The following is a 16,433-nucleotide window of genomic DNA, read 5'->3' as shown; positions in this document are numbered from 1 at the left end:
GCCAGACATTGTATTTGCTTTTTGTAGGAGTTACAGCTGTCTGTCGTAACGCTCCTTCTCTCCTTTCCTAAAGCTCTAGTCGTCACGGGTATACGCTTTCCCCTAAGAGAGGACAGGGGATGATTACTTAAAGGCTGTTTTGTTCTGAATTTAAGATAACCATCCTTGGGATGTACTTAAAACGATTCTTTGGTGCGTAAGAGCATCATTCAAGGAAAAGTTGCCGACAGGTCAGTGGTGGGCAGAATGGAAAGGAACAGTCTTTACAGTAGAAACAGAGACCAAGATGAAACCAGTGTTACAGCGGGAACCTTGGGGAGCCTTGGAGATACCGCGTTTCCTGTCTTTTAATGGCACTTGATATCAAGAAGGAGGAGAGAATAAAGACTTAAGTTTAAGTGTTTTTTTTTTTTTAAACAGATGTGGTATTTTATTTTTTATTTTCTTGGATTATTATTGAAGTTTTAGTTAATTCACAACTTTGAATTAGTTTCAAGTATAAAACAAAGTGATTCAGTTATATATATATATATATATTTTTTTTTTTCAGATTCTTTTCTATTATGCGTTATTACAAGATACTGAGTCATATTCCTAGGCCTGTACAGTAGGTCCTTGTTGCTAACCCATTTTATATATAGCAGGTTGTATCCGTTAATCCCAAACTCCTAATCTATCCCCCCCACCCTTCCCTTAAGGAAGATTTTTAAGGCAGAGGGTATAAATGTAAAGCAAGAGCCAAACCTTATGACTGAAACTTACGTAATATTTTAAAATGCATTGAGATTGAGAGAGAAAAACATACTCTTTTTTAGAATCTGTATCAAGTATCAGACATGTAAGCCAGATTTATGTTTAAACTTTGAAGACACCATCCTGAAAGCAAGTTTGAAGTCTTTGAAAAAATTAGTCTTTAAATTAGTTATCTTCCAGATCTATTAAAAAAAATAATAAGATGAAGGCTTTATTCAGAAATTCTGTTTCAGTCAAATTAAGAGATTATCTTCTTGTCAGGTAATTTAATATGTTGTCTATAATTTCATACTTTTATCTTCATTAATTTTTCTCCTCAAATTCTTCCTGAAAATATTCTTTAAAACTTTCCTGACAGTCTTTTTAAGTGAGAACCATTTTATGTTTTTATCTACTCTGCCCAAACTATCTGATACTCTTGTTATGAACCAAACAATATATAGGAAAAGAAAAGAACATATATTTATATGCTCCCTCAAGTCAATGCCTTTGAGAATGTAAAAAGGAAGTAAACAGTCAAACCACAGAGAAAAAGTAATTTTCTTTCTTTTTTTTTTGCTTAATTAAATTTTAAGCAAAATTGATAAAAATCATTTACCAGTGATTCGGAATATTCCTTCTAAATTGACTAAATTTTAATGTGAGCTTCCCCTAAACTGTAGAAACATTTCTTTTTGTTAATGCCAAACCTCCAGAAATTCTGCTAGCTTTATCTAACCTCTTGAAGACAGAGTGGCAAAAATCTACTCAAGTGAGAAATTCATGGATGGTTGTTTATGACCTATTATTAATTCAGTATGGAAACCCACAGATTTTGGCTAAGATACTGAGTCCCTTAAATAAACTGTGGAATCTGGAGAGAGTTTAAAACAGTAACAGTTTAGTAGTTCAGAATAATATTAATTTTAAAAACCAGTGTGATTTTTTTTTTTTTCAGCAAAAGTACAAGCATCAGAAACCACACCCTGAAGATAAATGTATTTGGGGATATACACATATGCTTTCCAAGTGGTACTGTAGTAAAGAATCTGCCTGCCAGTGCAGGAGACACAAGAGACACCAGTCCAATCCCTGGGTGGGGTGATCTTCTGGAGAAGGAAATGGCAGCCCACTCCAGTATTCCTACCTGGAAAATTCCGTGGACAGAGGAGCCTGACAGGCTACAGTCCATGGGGTCACAAAGAGTCAGACACGACTGAGCTCACACGTATGCATATATTCCATTTAAGTATGTTTCTTTTTAAAACCCCTCTTTGGATACAGTGGATGTAGAATGCTACTTGTAGAATGGAAAATGCATTTACTGCTCAGTCTCTGCTCAGATTTCTTTCCCATGTTTTCTTGATTCAGGCCCATGTTAAGTTAGCAGGAAAAAGTTACTTGTAGCGCCTGCTGAAATTCTTACTTTACACAAAGTAGATGTTAGTAAGCTGGGGAAGAAGATTCATGTATTTCCTGCTAATTCCATAGAGAACATGTATCTTTATTAATGTTAATGGTGGAGGCCTCTCATTATGTTATAGAATAATCTGCTTTAGCAAAGGTTTTTCTCCTCAAGAACTTCATAACATTTAAAGGTTAATACGTTAGGTAAAGAATAATATCTTAAGATAAGCGTTTTTATTACAGGACATGATGGGATGGTTTTTATTAAATTACGTGATGATTTGAATGGGGAAGGAAGCAGTGCACCGCTTCTTTGCCCTCAACTTTAATGCCTTTAATCAAATAACGACCTTCTGGAAAATAGTTAGTTTTCAGCGTTTGGAAAGATCAATACCACTTTGCTACCAAAAAATGGCCCAGACGATGAGATTTGATGTATTTAAAGTATCGTTTCACCCTTTTAACCTAGTGAATCATTGAGAACGCTTTCAGTGTTGCTTTGCTGCTCTTTTGTTTCTCACTGTTCAAAGTGTTATGATTGTTCTCAAAAAAAAAAAAAAAAAAAGTTAGACGTTGGTGTGTGAAGGAAGGATGCAGGCTTCACACCTACAAGTGGGAGTGTACCCCCATCAGACCTGTGTTTCTCTGTGTTAGGGGCGGAAGAAGTAGTATGTTTCAACACTGTATTTGAGGAGGTGTGTATAAAACCTAAAAAGTGTAAAAATGTCCCTTCTCGAACATTCAGGGAGTCGTTTAAAACGTCATTAGTCACCTTGTATCTTTTGTGATACCTTTAAGCCTTTATAGGGTAAAAGATTCAGTAGCTCTGACAATTAGAACTCACCCCCCACCCCTTACAGAACATTGATATGAAATTACCCTCCAGCGCAGACAGCTTTGTAAATAAAAAAAAAAAAATTGCCCTCTATTAGCATGTTTGTGGGCAGATTAAAAACTGTCTTCATTAGCATAAGTAACACTTACAGATTCTTTTAAAAGTAGAAAATTATTTGCTGAATGATAAATTGCTAGCTCTGTAGTTAGTTGCTGTTGAAAATGTACTCATTCAAAATGCCTGGTGTAGTTTAGTCTACAATACTGAAATTTTTTTGTGTGAGAAGTACTATTTAATGGATTATGTACTTAATCCTGTTCCTACTAGTTGCTAAAATGTAATTCATGCTTTCCACTAAAATGTTTGTATCAAATACCTCCCTATTTAGATTGATTTCTTTTAATATCATATATTATTATACTATACACCCCAGAGATTGGAACAAAATACTTCTGCAAATAACACATAAAAGATGAGGGTGAGGGGTAGGGAATAAATACAGACTATAAAATGTTTTCCTTTTTAGAACACAAATTACCATTCTGTTTTTTTTTTTTTAATGTATTTTTCCTTCTTAGTTGCAGTGAGAATTATTTGTCATTTTCTTTCTCTTTTTATAGCTCTTAAGTTTAAAATGTATATGTACATGGCAACAGTATATACATATCCTGTATTAAGTGACTTTTTTTCCTTAGAGGACATGAAAGTCTCTTTCCCCCTGGAAAACTAGTTGTGTTCCATGCTCCTGACTATCACAGACTCGGCCTTGCCAGGGGTCTCTTTTCATGTATGTGAGGCTCCCTAGGTACAATAAATTCATTTGTGAAAGGAGGTTGCTTTCCTGAATCGGTGAAAAATCATTGCGTACTCCTTACCCATTAAAACGGTAGAAGGGAATCGACTTGAATTAACTGTTCTAAAAAGAGTGGAATGGAAATCAGAGATTGAGTTTGGGTGGAAATTAGCAGCTGAGAGATGAAGGTGCCAGGATTTTTATTTCAGTGTGGTACAACAAGATTCTGTCGGTAAAGCACATCATTAGAATATTGAGTTCAGAACTGCTAATTTTTCCTTTAAAATGAGCATACAGTCATGTGTTTCATGGACCATGATAAATTGCCATTGTGTTGTCATTGAATTTGTTTTGCTTTTTTTCAGTAGTGGGTTGGCAGTCGTTCCGCATTTTCTCTTTTCCTTTTTTTTTTTTTTGCCCCCCTTACCCTCCCCAAATCTTCCATGTCTTTCATAGATTCCCTAAACCAAAACCAGTCCAAAGACTTCCTGATTTCATGCTGTCTGAGGTTTAGCATCTTCAGTACCATCTTCTTGCTTACGGTGGCAAGACATTTACAGATGGTTCTTGGTTCCTATAAAGTACATAACAGTATTTCCTTTGTGGCAGATGGATTTAATACTTTTAGTTCTCAATAAATGTAGGTTTACAATACATAACTTTACAGGATTTGTGTTGTATGTAACAGGTCTGAACATATTATCTCAGAATTCATCTGCATGGCATTTGCAGCTTGTTCAGGGTCCATGCCAGTTTTTTTAAGTAAAAGGGGGAGTGCTGTGATTGATAGCAACAGCTCACGGCGTGATTTTGAATAGAAACAAAGGGTTTAGAACAGAAGGTGTCAAATTAAACTTTGTCAGTTTGAAAAGTAGGAACATCCTGAAAGTTTGCCTCATTTATTTACATGTGGCTACTGTTTATATTTTGCCCTCTTTGTATGCGGTGTCATGTTGCTTGGCAAATTTACTACATTTAAAGTTTAGGTTGTTCCTTTGCCATTTTAGTTTTCTGAGAATAGATTGGTCTCATTATTTTCAGGCTGTTAGTCTCCTGTCTTTTCTACTGTTCAGAACAGTTGTGATCTAAGTTAATTGTCACAGCAGTTCCCTACCCCTTTTACAGTATTTCAAGTCCCGGAGACCTGGCTTAAAACTTAATTATGTTCACATTTTGCAGCAAAGTGCTTGCGTTTTATTCACCGTCTCTCCTCCACCCAGTAAATCTATACATGTATCATTTTAAAAGAACCAGTGGAGTACTTAGGGAAATCATTATTTTTATTCGCCACATATTACCTATATTCTGACATGTATTGTCTTCCCAAGTTTATGTGCTCAAACAGTATCGTTTATGGAAAAGTGACCTCGGAACAGGTACTGGGGAATTAGAAAGCGTTGGTGCTTCCTGCAAAACGTAGACCAGATTACTGTCATCATCTTGATCGATAGGATTGAGGGAGTCAGAATATTCTGAGGTATTTAAGTGGAATCGTAGTAAATTAATCTTCTTTTTGCCGTGTAAATTGGGAGTGAGCCAGCTGATTTCTCTGCTAACCGAGAACTAGCCTGTCAGGATATCTGTTTTGCCTTACTTGCTGAGAGCGACACACATCAAGAGAAGCGCACACCGCCCCTCCCCCATCTTTGTGTTTTTGGAATACCCTTGTCGAACTAACAGTTCCCAGCTGCACCGTTAAATATTTTTCTAAGCAGCATCTGATTTCAGTCTCTTAAAATCATCGTGTCTCTTGAAAGGCTAGCGGAGACATGCTTCAGATTTATAATTCATCACATTATTTTTAGATAAGGAATTGGAAGTATTATTTAAGGGCAGAGGTTAATAGCAAACTACTGGAAATGTTATGTTAGTCATGGGCAATTAATAAAAATAAGAATCTGTCTCATAAGTATAGAGACACAGAAGTGACAATATGAGCAAAATATTTGCTGAATGAGTCAAGGCTCTTTTTCTGAAATATTTGTGAAACCAGTATGACTGTGATTGTTTGGGAATTAGCTATCATTATTAGCCATTTTAAAAGAACTAATGATTTTCTTCTCCAAAGAACATCTGTGATCCACATGTTTTTTTTTCCCCCCACATATATCCAAGTGCTAACTGATCTCTGCATTACTTTAAAAAGTTTCTAAAAGGATTCAAAAAATCATTGGAGTACTTCAGCTTTCTTCAAGAAGATTTTCTTACATTAATGGTTCTTAATTTAACTTTTAGCAGGTTTTGGTTACAAGCTTTTATTTCAAAAAAGAAAAAACAAAAAAAGACTTAGACGCTCAATGTAAACTTATTACAAGAGTATAATCCTAGCTAAGTAAAGAAAAAGAGAATATGTTCTTGATGAACCTTCTAGCATCTCTTAAGGTAAATAAAATTGTAGTGGTTTTCTCTGTTTAGGCACTGGGGCCTGTCAGTTGCCACAGCTAAAGAGACGAGGAGAGGGCAGGGGTGTAATCTTACCCAAAGTTAATAGTCAGGCCTTCAGGCAGATGGATCTAAAACCTGTCTTGCATCAAAATATAGAAGTGAAGAATAAAGTGATAACTTTGATGTAGAAAAGTATAAAATCTTTTCATGGCTCAATCCAGATAGCAAATATTTGTCAGTAGGAGCTAAACAAACGTCTCCAGGGCACCCCATGCAAGTGGGTCTCAAATATTTCAATTACTCAAATTGTAGTTAATGTTGCGTTCATAGGTAAGAGCAAAATGTGACCTATGTTCTGATTCTGGAAAGCAGCAGAGAACTGCCATGGTTAGAAGAGAAGCATGTTCAGTGACACCGTCATCATGGTTATTTTTTATTGAGCTAATGTTCTTTCTGGTAAACCTTCAGTTTACTGCCTGTTCTGTTAACGTGGAATTATGCGCTCGGTGGCATCAACTGAGTACGCAGTTGCATGCGTTTCCCTAGGTACATACATGTTTAAATGATGTGTGGCATGGAGAAGCAAAGGCCTCTTAGCTGCAGTTAGGGTTAGCAGATCTCATGGGGTTTAGCAGCTGTCACCCTTGGCTGGGTGGTGGTGGGTCTTGGGAAGCTCGTGTATCAGCCCCCATCTATTCTTTTAAAACCTCTCAGGCCACTTTGGGGAAAGTAGACCTTGCTTATTCCCACTGTGTATTACAGTGAGAGGAGAATTTCTCTAGTGGTTCACGTTGGAAAAGAAAGTCATGCCATGCTCTGATCTCATCCTAACTTATGTAAAAAGGCCCCTTGGCCAATTCTAAAAATCAAATACTAACCTGTCTTCTTGGCATTCCTATCCAGCTAGTTTCCAAGGAACCCCGTTGTTTTAGGTCGGTTTCCCTAAAGCAGACGCTAAGATAAGGAATCCGAGGCCCCTGATCTGGTGAGGGACCCGGCAGGAGTTCGGGACGATAGGAAAGCGGAGGCAAGTCCAGGAAGAACCTCAGGAAAAGCCTGTATTGATGCGGCCCCGCGGCGGGCAGGGAGGGGCACCTCTGGAGAGCCGAGGGTAGAGGGCGTGGTCCGGTGGGCAGGAGGGCGGGAGGAAGCAGAGCAGCAGCCGCCGGGGAGCTGGCGTGCAGACATTTCTCTAGAGCGCGGTTATGAGCTGACAGCCTGGAGCGGCTGTGGGCGGCACCCCCTCCCCGGGCGGGACCCCTTCCCTCCGCCTCCCCGCCCTGCTGCTCAGTGAAGAAGGACTGAGATGATGGTTAGAGAACAGGAGACTGTCCACTCTTGTTGGAAAACTCGCTTTTTTCTTTTAATTTTTATTGGAGCATAGTTGCTTTACGATGTTGTGTTAGTTTCTACTGCACAGCACAGTGAATCAGCTCTATGCATACATGTACACCCCCCCCCCCCCGCCTTTTTTTTGGATTTCCTTCCCATTTAGGTCTTTCTAATATGCTGTCTAGGTTGGTCATAACTTTCCTTCCAAGGAGTAAACGTCTTCTAATTTCATGGCTGCCATCACCATCTGCAGTGATTTGGAGCCCCAAAAAATAAAGTCAGCCACTGTTTCCACTGTTTCCCCATCTATTTGCCATGAAGTGATGAGACCGGATACCTAGACAGCATATTAAAAAGCAGAGACATTACTTTGTCAATAAAGGTCCATCTAGTTAAGGCTATGGTTTTTCCAGTGATCATGTATGGATGTGAGAGTTGGACTATAAAGATCTAGCTGAGTGCAAAAGAATTGATGCTTTTGAACTGTGGTGTTGGAGAAGACTCTTGAGAGTCCCTTGGACTGCAAGGAGATCCAACCAGTCCATCCTAAAGGAGATCAGTCCTGGGTGTTCATTGAAGGACTGATGTTGAAGCTGAAACGCCAATACTTTGGCCACCTGATGCGAAGAGCTCACTCACTGGAAAAGACCCTGATGCTGGGAAAGCTTGAGGGCAGGAGGAGAAGGGGATGCCAGAGGATGAGATGGTTAGATGGCATCACCGACTCGATAGACGTGAGTTTGAGTAAACTCCGGGAGTAGGTGATGGACAGGGAGGGCTGGCGTGCTGCGGTCTATGTGGTCACAAAGAGTTGGATAGGACTGAGCGACTGAACTTACTCCCATTTAGGTCACCACAGAGCATCAAGTAGGGTCTCTGGTGCTCTACAGTAGGTCTGCATTAGTCAGTCTGTTTTATATATAGTATTACTTATGTGTACATAGGCCCCACTACCCCACGTCCGCCCATTCAGTTCAGGATTGAGCATGTCAGGGTCAGAAAGTGGGCCTTGGAGGGCAGCAGAGAGGCCCAGGTCCTGGGGCTCAGTGGACATCGTCCCCCTCAGCCCAGGGATCCTCTCACAGTGCTTCCCTGATGGACCATGTGTGTCCATAGCAGCAGGCAGGGCTCTGAGGTCTCTTTCTGGAAAGTTGTGTACTGGAGAATTCTTCTAATGCTCATTCTAACATAAAGCCTTACCTTGGACAACATTCATGCTCACACAACTGCACACATCCTTTCTCTCCCTTTTCTATACAAACACACATACATTGACACACACACAGATATTCACAGAGCTGCCTTTTTAATGCAAACATCATAAACTTAGGGAATCCTTTTAGGAAAATTATTCCTAAAAGCTGTCCCAGCCCTTCGTAAATACTGTCCTCAGAACCTCAGATGGCCACTCATCGGACGAGAAGCGCACAGCCTTCCTTTCTCCTTGGGCACATTCTGCAGAGTCCAAGGTAAACGGGTCTTGCCTTTGGAGAATGGAAAATAGAGCCCTCCTTTAAGATGCAAATATGAATTGTGTATTAAAAAACAGATTCTGCCCCCTCTTCGACAACCACACCTATTGTCTTTTAACAGGTTAAAAAATTTTTTTTAAAGCAGACTGGAGTGTTCTGAGCTGGGAAAAAGTTAACTGCACAGGGTCCTTCCTTTTTACTTCCTAATGGGAACGGTCAGCTCCCCACCCCGCCCCCTCTTGGACCTGAACTGACCTGCTAACGCCCTTGTCTCTAAGGGGTGGCTGTGCGAGCTGTTACGCTGGAAAGAAGACCCTTCTCCAGAAAACAGGACCCTGTGGGAGAACCTCTCCATGATCCGAAGGTTCCTCAGCCTCCCACAGCCGGAACGCGACGCCATCTACGAACAGGAGAGCAACGCGGTGCATCACCATGGCGACCGGCCGCCGCACATCATCCACGTGCCCGCCGAGCAGATTCAGGTTCGTGTACTTCGGCCGCTGCAGTAGAGCTCGGGGTAAACAGACGCTTAAACTTAGCAGGGAGGGGGCATTTCTCTTCTTGCCGCCAGTCTGAACATAGGCTTCTGAGCAAGAGATAACAATACCCTGCCATCTCGGCCGGGGGGCAAAAAGAGGACCTGGGTTTTCCAACATGTGTGCTGTGTTCCTCTCCGCCCCCCCGCCTCCAAGGCGGCAGGAACCCCCTTCCACACTTCTATGGCAAGCCAGTCTTCGTTAGAACTACGTGAGAGCTTAAGAATCTGTTTTGTTACATTGAAAGTGAAAGTCGCTCAGTCGTGTCCAACTCTCTGCGACCCCATACACTATACAGTCCATGGAATTCTCCAGGCTGGAATACTGGAGTGGGTAGCCTTTCCCTTCTCCAGGGGATCTTCCCAACCCAGGGATCAAACCCAGGTCTCCTGCATTGCAGGTGGATTCTTTACCACCTGAGCTACAAGGAAGCCCAAGAATACTGGAGTGGGTAGCCCATCCCTTTTCCAGGGGATCTTCCCAACCCAGGAATAGAACCCAGGTCTTCCGCATTGCCGCAAAATTTGAATTTTTAGACACGCCACCTATTTTTTAATGAACACCGATCCTGTCCCCGAGGAAAGTTATGAGTGCTGTTTCTGCAGAGGAAGTTTGTAGGATCGCAATTGTATGCCTTGGATTCTGTCCCAGAGAGAGGAGTGGAGGGAAACCAAATTGGCATCTGGCTTCCAACTCCCCAGCCCTGCCTTCACTCTAGCTCTGTCCCCGCCGGCTCAGGGAGCACAGGTTAGGGGTGAGTCACGTCTGTCTGTTTTTCCCTTAGAGCCCCTCTCCCACCGCCTTTGGGCAAGCAGAGTCTAGAGGCGTTCGGCCCCGTGGCTGGTGCTGCTCCACAGGTGAGCAGGCACAAGTTAGCCAGTCAGAGGGGGCACACAGAAGGTTGGTGCCAAGACCCGCTCCCTGGTCAGGATGCTCAGCCTTGGAAAGGCCATGCTAACAGTGGTGTTGGCCAAATACACTGCTTCCACAGGGTCAGCCTCAGACTCACCTAAATTACTCCCTTCCAAGACCTGGGGCCTGTCTATTCATCCACTGAGTGGATCCACTAAATTCACCCCCAGTTCATTTAGATGGGGAAGGTCTGGGCCTAGCTGGTTGTTGACCTCGATTGCTTAGGAAGCGTGTTGAAGCTGAACTTGAGCTGTTCTAATTATTTCTGTTACATCCAAAGAGATGCTTTTCGTTTTCCCCTTTAAGGGAAAATGCTATTGCTTTTCCAAGTCTTAAAATTCTACACTCTCTTTGTTGAATCACCTGCATATTATTTCTTGGTACTGCTGGGCGGGGGTCGGGGGGGGGGGCGGGGGGGCGGGACGGGGTGGGAGGGGGGTGGTGATACTCACACACACAACAAAAATAGGGTTATCCATCCCCTAAGAAAAAGAATCCTTGAGTATATATTAAAGATAAATTGAGAAAGAAAATCCCTTAGGATATCAAGCACTAAAATAATCATGAAAGCCTGAAAAATGTACTGTTTAGCAAAAACAAAAAAAGATAAGTAAAAAAAAATAGTACTTGTTTGAAAATGTAAATTGTTTTTAATAAAATTGCTTCTTAGGGGGATTAAGGAAATGCTTAGGGCACAGTGTAAACGTTCTGATATTTTAGGCTTCCTTAGGGTGATTTCCTTTGTTGATAAGAATCCTGGAGCTGGAGTGTGTATGTGTGTGTGTGTATGTATGTGTGTGTGTGCGTGTGTCACATTTGTTACGTATAATTGTGTATGGAAAATTACAGCACAGATACTTATTATGAAAAAGTGTCTATATACACTAAATTTAAATCCTGATTACATCTGAGCTTAGTATAGACAGAACAATTTGCTAGCTGTTGTGGGGTGAATGAAACCTTTATTTTTCGGTAAAGAAAAAATCTTGCCGTGTCAGCCCAGTGCAATTCGGTAAGAAATGTGTGTCTGTTAGGCTGAAACTGTCTGGTAGGAAATTCACAAACGTGAGAATCTCAGAAATTCTTTGGATTCACGAGAGCTAATGGCTTCCCTCAGAGCTCAGCTGGTAAAGAGTCCGCCTACAATGCACGAGACCTGGGTTCGATCCTTTCGTAGGGACAATCCCCTGGAGAAGGGAAAGGCTGCCCACCCCAGTATTCTGGCCTGGAGAAATCCACGGACTGTATAGTCCATGGGGTCGCAAAGAGCTGGACATGACTGAGCGACTTTCACTTTGCTGCAGAAGAGCACTGGCTTCCCCATTTTATTTGGAACATAAGACCTTGGAAGCCAGGGCCACGTTTTAGCCATCTGCTGCAATGGGACGAAACACATTTCCTTCCCAGTGTCCATAGCTCACCTTCCTAAACTGCCTTTGGCGCACTTAACTTCTCCGTCTTCATTTTAAATCTTTATTAATTACCGACATCACAATGTGCTGTCGTCGCCTCGGAGGCATATCCTCCTGGTGAACGTGGCTCACACTTTCAGAGTGCTGAGTTTCAGCCGTGTAAGTGAGCCAGCCTGACCTCTGACGAGGAAGCCCTGGAGCCACCCAGGCCCTCCCCGGTCCTCCCTTCCTAGCGATCGTTCTGACCTTCTTCCCGATGCCGTGGGCCGTTCAGCTGGCCAGCGTTTCTGTGCAGCATCCGTTCCCCACATTCCGAACCCGGTAGGTCATGTGCTCGCTCCTTCCCGGCCCTTGTGCGCCGCATGTGAGGCCGCATGCGCAGTACCCAGGTGTTGGGCACTGACCGCGCACGCGAGGGCCCAGGCACGTGCGGGGCTGGGCATGCGCAGCGGCCAGGCGCACGTGGGGCCGGGCACTTGCGGCACCGCTGACCTTGTGCCGCTGTCTCCCTGCAGCCGCCGCAGGCACCCCCGCAGCCGCAGCCCGCGCCGCCCCCCGCGCCGGCACAGGCGCCGCCGCCGCCGGCGGGGCCCCGGCTCCCCGCGCGGCAGCCGCCCGCAGCGGCGCCAGCTGAGGCGGAGGATGAGAGCCGGCCGAAGGCGCGGCCGCGGACCAAGATCTCGGTGGAGGCGCTGGGCATCCTGCAGAGCTTCATGCAAGACGTGGGGCTGCACCCGGACGAGGAGGCCATCCAGACGCTGTCGGCGCAGCTGGACCTGCCGCAACACACCGTCATCAAGTTCTTCCAGAACCAGCGCTACCACCTCAAGCACCACGGCCGGCTGAAGGACCACGCGGGCCTGGAGGTGGACGTGGCCGACTACAAGGACGACGAGCTGCTGCAGGACCCGGACGAGGGTGCTCCTGGCGCGGGCGCTAGCCCGCTCTTCGCGGTGAAGCTCGAGGATGAGCCGGCGGCCGACGGCAGCACGGACGCGAGCGCCGACGCCAGGGACTGAGCTGCGGGCCCCCATCAGCGCTCCCCGGGCCGGGGGTCCGCCCCGGGCTCGCCCTGCGAGCCTCGCGCTCCGCCATTCGGCCGGGGAATCGTCAGAAACTTGCACAAACGGGAACGTCGAGAAAGGCTGATACTGACTGCACTAAACGTTTTCCTCTCTTTTACGAACTGCTTGGCAGCCCCAGGTGAAGCATCGGATTGTTTGGTATTAAAAATGGAAAATTTGTGTTCACGGAACACACCCAGGTGTGTGTACCCGTAAGCATGATAACCAGTGGGTTTTTTTTATTTTATTTTATTATTATTCTGGAGCCTCAAAACAAGCATTATAACTTCTGTGATTATCATTTCCTTCCTTTATTTCTGTAACACTTCACACTTATCTTTGGAAACTCGCCCCTTGTTTTAAAAAAGAAAGAGTTTGTTACTCTATTGTATGTTGCAAAAGAACTGTAGACTGTGGAATGCAGTTTAAAGATGACATATGCCAACAAATGCCTTGTATTATATGGCACTGCCGTAATTCAAATTTGTTTTTATTTTGGAAATAAAAGTTCACTGTAATTTTTTTCATTCTCATTGTTACAAGATTTTTTAAAAAATGAAAAGAAAATGTGAAACACAATTTAGTCCTCATTATTTATTTGTAGATCCTGCAGCATCATGTTGTAATTAATTTTTGGAAGTTTCCGTTAAATGTAATATTGCTTCTCTTGTTACCATACTGGTTCTTTTCTATTTATAAATGTATTTTGATGGGCAGTAAAACAAAGTGTCTTAAAAGTTTTAAATAGATAAAATGTGCTTTACACAGTTGCCTATAAAAAGTGCTCTATGTTATCCAAGCAATTCATACTATAAGCTTCACTCTTATTGTTGTATGCAATTTTTACTATCATGCAAATAAGCTTAGGTTAATAAAACTAATAGATCACCTTAGAAAATTATGCAATTAATGTGAAAATAATTGATGTTTGCAACGTGTCTTCCTTTGGTTTACAATCAATTTTAAAGCTACATCTGTATAAAATTTCTGTATAAAGGTGTTATTTCTTTTTTATGAGTTTATGGCTATGAAAACACCAGCTATTTTGTTACAGCTGGCTGTTTTTATAAGTGTATCACAATTTTCTTTATGCAGAAATGTTCTGATTAGGAGTGGTTATTGACTGTAACTACACGATTAAAATTGTTTGTATGGTATGACATGGTAGGGTTTGTCTGCTTATGTGAAGTCACACACAGAGTCCAAGATGGCCCTCTCAGTAAGATGCATGTTAAAACTTTCTTGACATTTTACAGATCTGAAAAAGAGCAATTTAAAAGTCACTTGAAACACTGTAAATTTAAATCTCGAACATATGCTCATTTTTTAAGTTAAACAGTGAAGATGATAACCTGTTTTTGATTGATGTTTTACTTGATTAGGAGGATGGTCAAGACTCACCAACAAAGACATAATTTAGTCTCTAGCAGATACGCACTTAGAATAGATTGACCTGCATTTACTTCACAATACACTCGTCATGGCAACACTTTTTTAAAGCTGGTGTATATACATTTTTAAAGGCCATTAAAAGTAACATAAGTCGGGGAAATGGACCTTCTGTACAAGAACTCCTTAGTAAGCACTGTATTTTTTCTTAAGTTGTAAATGGAATACAAGTTAATAACTGAGCTCATTTGGTTGTGTATGTCATAACTATAAGAACTCCATGAAGAAGTTAAGAATTCACCAACCTGGAATTTAAACATGCACTTCAAAATTCTTGCAACGTAGAACTCAGTAAACGCCAGGATATGAAGTGGGGTGCGCTAATGTTCATGTAAAGGATAGGGCCAGTGTTGCAGTTTTTGGTTATTTTTGTTCGCATTCACTTTATATTTTGCTGCTTTTTTAAGATTTCATACGTACCTGTTAGGGGGTGTTTGGGTTCCTTTGGTTCTGAAATCACCCACTCTCTTCCTGCCTCTTTTCCCTGCACCCTGATGAACTCCTCCGAGGGCAACTGGACTCCCCCGATGCCGAACTTAAGAAACTAAAATGGGATAATAGAAAACTCCCAATTCAGTTTTCAGAGTTACTATCTACTTTTGACACATAGCTGAACTACTTCAGAGGCAGCTGGTTTGCTGTAAACTTAAAATTATGTTGAAAAAGTTACCACTTCTTTGTATTAAATGAGAAAACACCTTTAAACATTCTAACTTATTACTAGGGGTCAGAAAATCATTTTAGCAAAATAATTTTGAGTTCAAATAGAAACCAGATTTCATGTATTAAAAATAATAAATAGGGTAATTAAATATGCTATGAAATTTAATGAAAAACAACCTATCTTCTCTGACTTTAAAGGGAAAAGCTAGAGCAGAGGGTAGTGTTGTTTTTGTTTTTTGTTTTTTTTTAACATAAGAACAACACCTAATATAAGAAGTCAAAGATGTAATACCTTTTTAAGGGGAATTTGGGTTGCAAATAAGATTTTTTTTCTTTCCCACTAACCTCCTAACTTCTTTGAAAATACATTTTCAGTAAATTGAAGAGTGTGTATAAGAAATCAACATGACAATAAAATTCTCAGACTCTTTTTAACTCATGCAGCATCATCTTGCTAATATATTTTAAACCAAAAAAAGCACATATCAATAAACAATGTTGGTCATGATGGAGTGAGCAAAATTGTTCTTCGGGAAGATGGTACATTTTGCAAGAGGTTTGAGGAACCTTCCACGTTGCTTCCCGGGTGTCATTTATCCCTCCTACCAGTCCCGGTGTTGCCAGAGGCTATGGTAGAACTCCTCGAACAAGCTTCCTTGTGTCCAACTATTTCAGAAGCTTTTAAAAGCTGGGCATGACGTAGCACTCCGTGCTGCTAAGGCCTCAGCAGAGTCGGGTAGTTTACAGGTAATATTCAACCTTGTGCGTCTGAATCTGTCATGGACTCCTTCCCTCAGCACTTTGCCACTAATTTGTATTACACTCTGTGGCCATTATAATACTTGCACATTATGCAAAAAATAACGATAGTATCTCCTTGGCACATAATATGCAGAGTTGACACATAACCTTTGAAAACCGAGGTAGCTAACATGTGCCCTAGTTGTGTGACCCTTGGTTACAAAGCCTGTACATATTATATATAAAATGCATATCAATTAACATTTAGTCCTAAGGAATTCTGAGCTAAAAAAAGAAAAGTGTTTATTTCTTCATTAGTGAAATCTATATCTAACTGTGCTTATCTAAAATACATAGCTTAAGTAGAAAACATTTTCAAATGGTTCAAGATGGAGTGAAAACGACAATCTCATACATTTCATCATTCAGTTCTGCCCTATCCCACACTGTTATCTTTGGCTGGTATTAAGGTCCTTGATTTTCACGATATTACCAGTAAATAAGGTATTCTGAACTGCTTGGTGATATTTTCAAAAAGAGCAATTAATATGTGTATGCCCTGTCATATAGCCAACAGAAATTGGACTGCTGTGTTAAAGCAAGCCAGAAATTTGCATGAGAGTGTGGAAACCAATGGAGGTTCAAGAATATTAATCCTATCTAAAACATGAGGAGATAAAGATACTATAGTTCACCTTAA

At 41.7% G+C, this 16,433-nt stretch overlaps 1 protein-coding gene and 1 long non-coding RNA gene across 7 annotated transcripts in view; one reads left to right on the top strand and one right to left on the bottom strand.

Moving 5' to 3' along the window:
* Positions 1–14,516, top strand: part of SATB1 (SATB homeobox 1) — a 100,131-nt gene extending 85,615 nt beyond the window's left edge. For 5 of the 6 annotated variants that reach the window (XM_024988567.2, XM_024988547.2, XM_024988520.2 and 2 more), the window contains 2 exons: positions 9,235–9,438; positions 12,332–14,516. In XM_024988567.2, the coding sequence (XP_024844335.1) occupies positions 9,235–9,438; positions 12,332–12,835 (708 nt within the window). In that variant the 3' untranslated portion in view covers positions 12,836–14,516. The remainder of the gene's footprint in view (positions 1–9,234; positions 9,439–12,331) is intronic. The other variant, NM_001102040.2, reaches the window with a different exon arrangement.
* LOC132346089 (uncharacterized) lies at positions 8,778–9,300 on the bottom strand. The gene is made up of 2 exons (XR_009495785.1): positions 9,212–9,300; positions 8,778–8,995 (listed from the first exon to the last, which is right to left on the bottom strand). It is a non-coding gene; the product is annotated as an uncharacterized lncRNA (long non-coding RNA).
* Positions 14,517–16,433: the final 1,917 nt, after the last annotated feature.

Source organism: Bos taurus, chromosome 1, assembly GCF_002263795.3.
Source record: "Bos taurus isolate L1 Dominette 01449 registration number 42190680 breed Hereford chromosome 1, ARS-UCD2.0, whole genome shotgun sequence".
NCBI lineage: Eukaryota > Metazoa > Chordata > Mammalia > Artiodactyla > Bovidae > Bos > Bos taurus.
The sequence above is the reverse complement of the archived record's forward strand: the minus strand, read 5'-3'. Positions and strand labels throughout refer to the sequence as shown.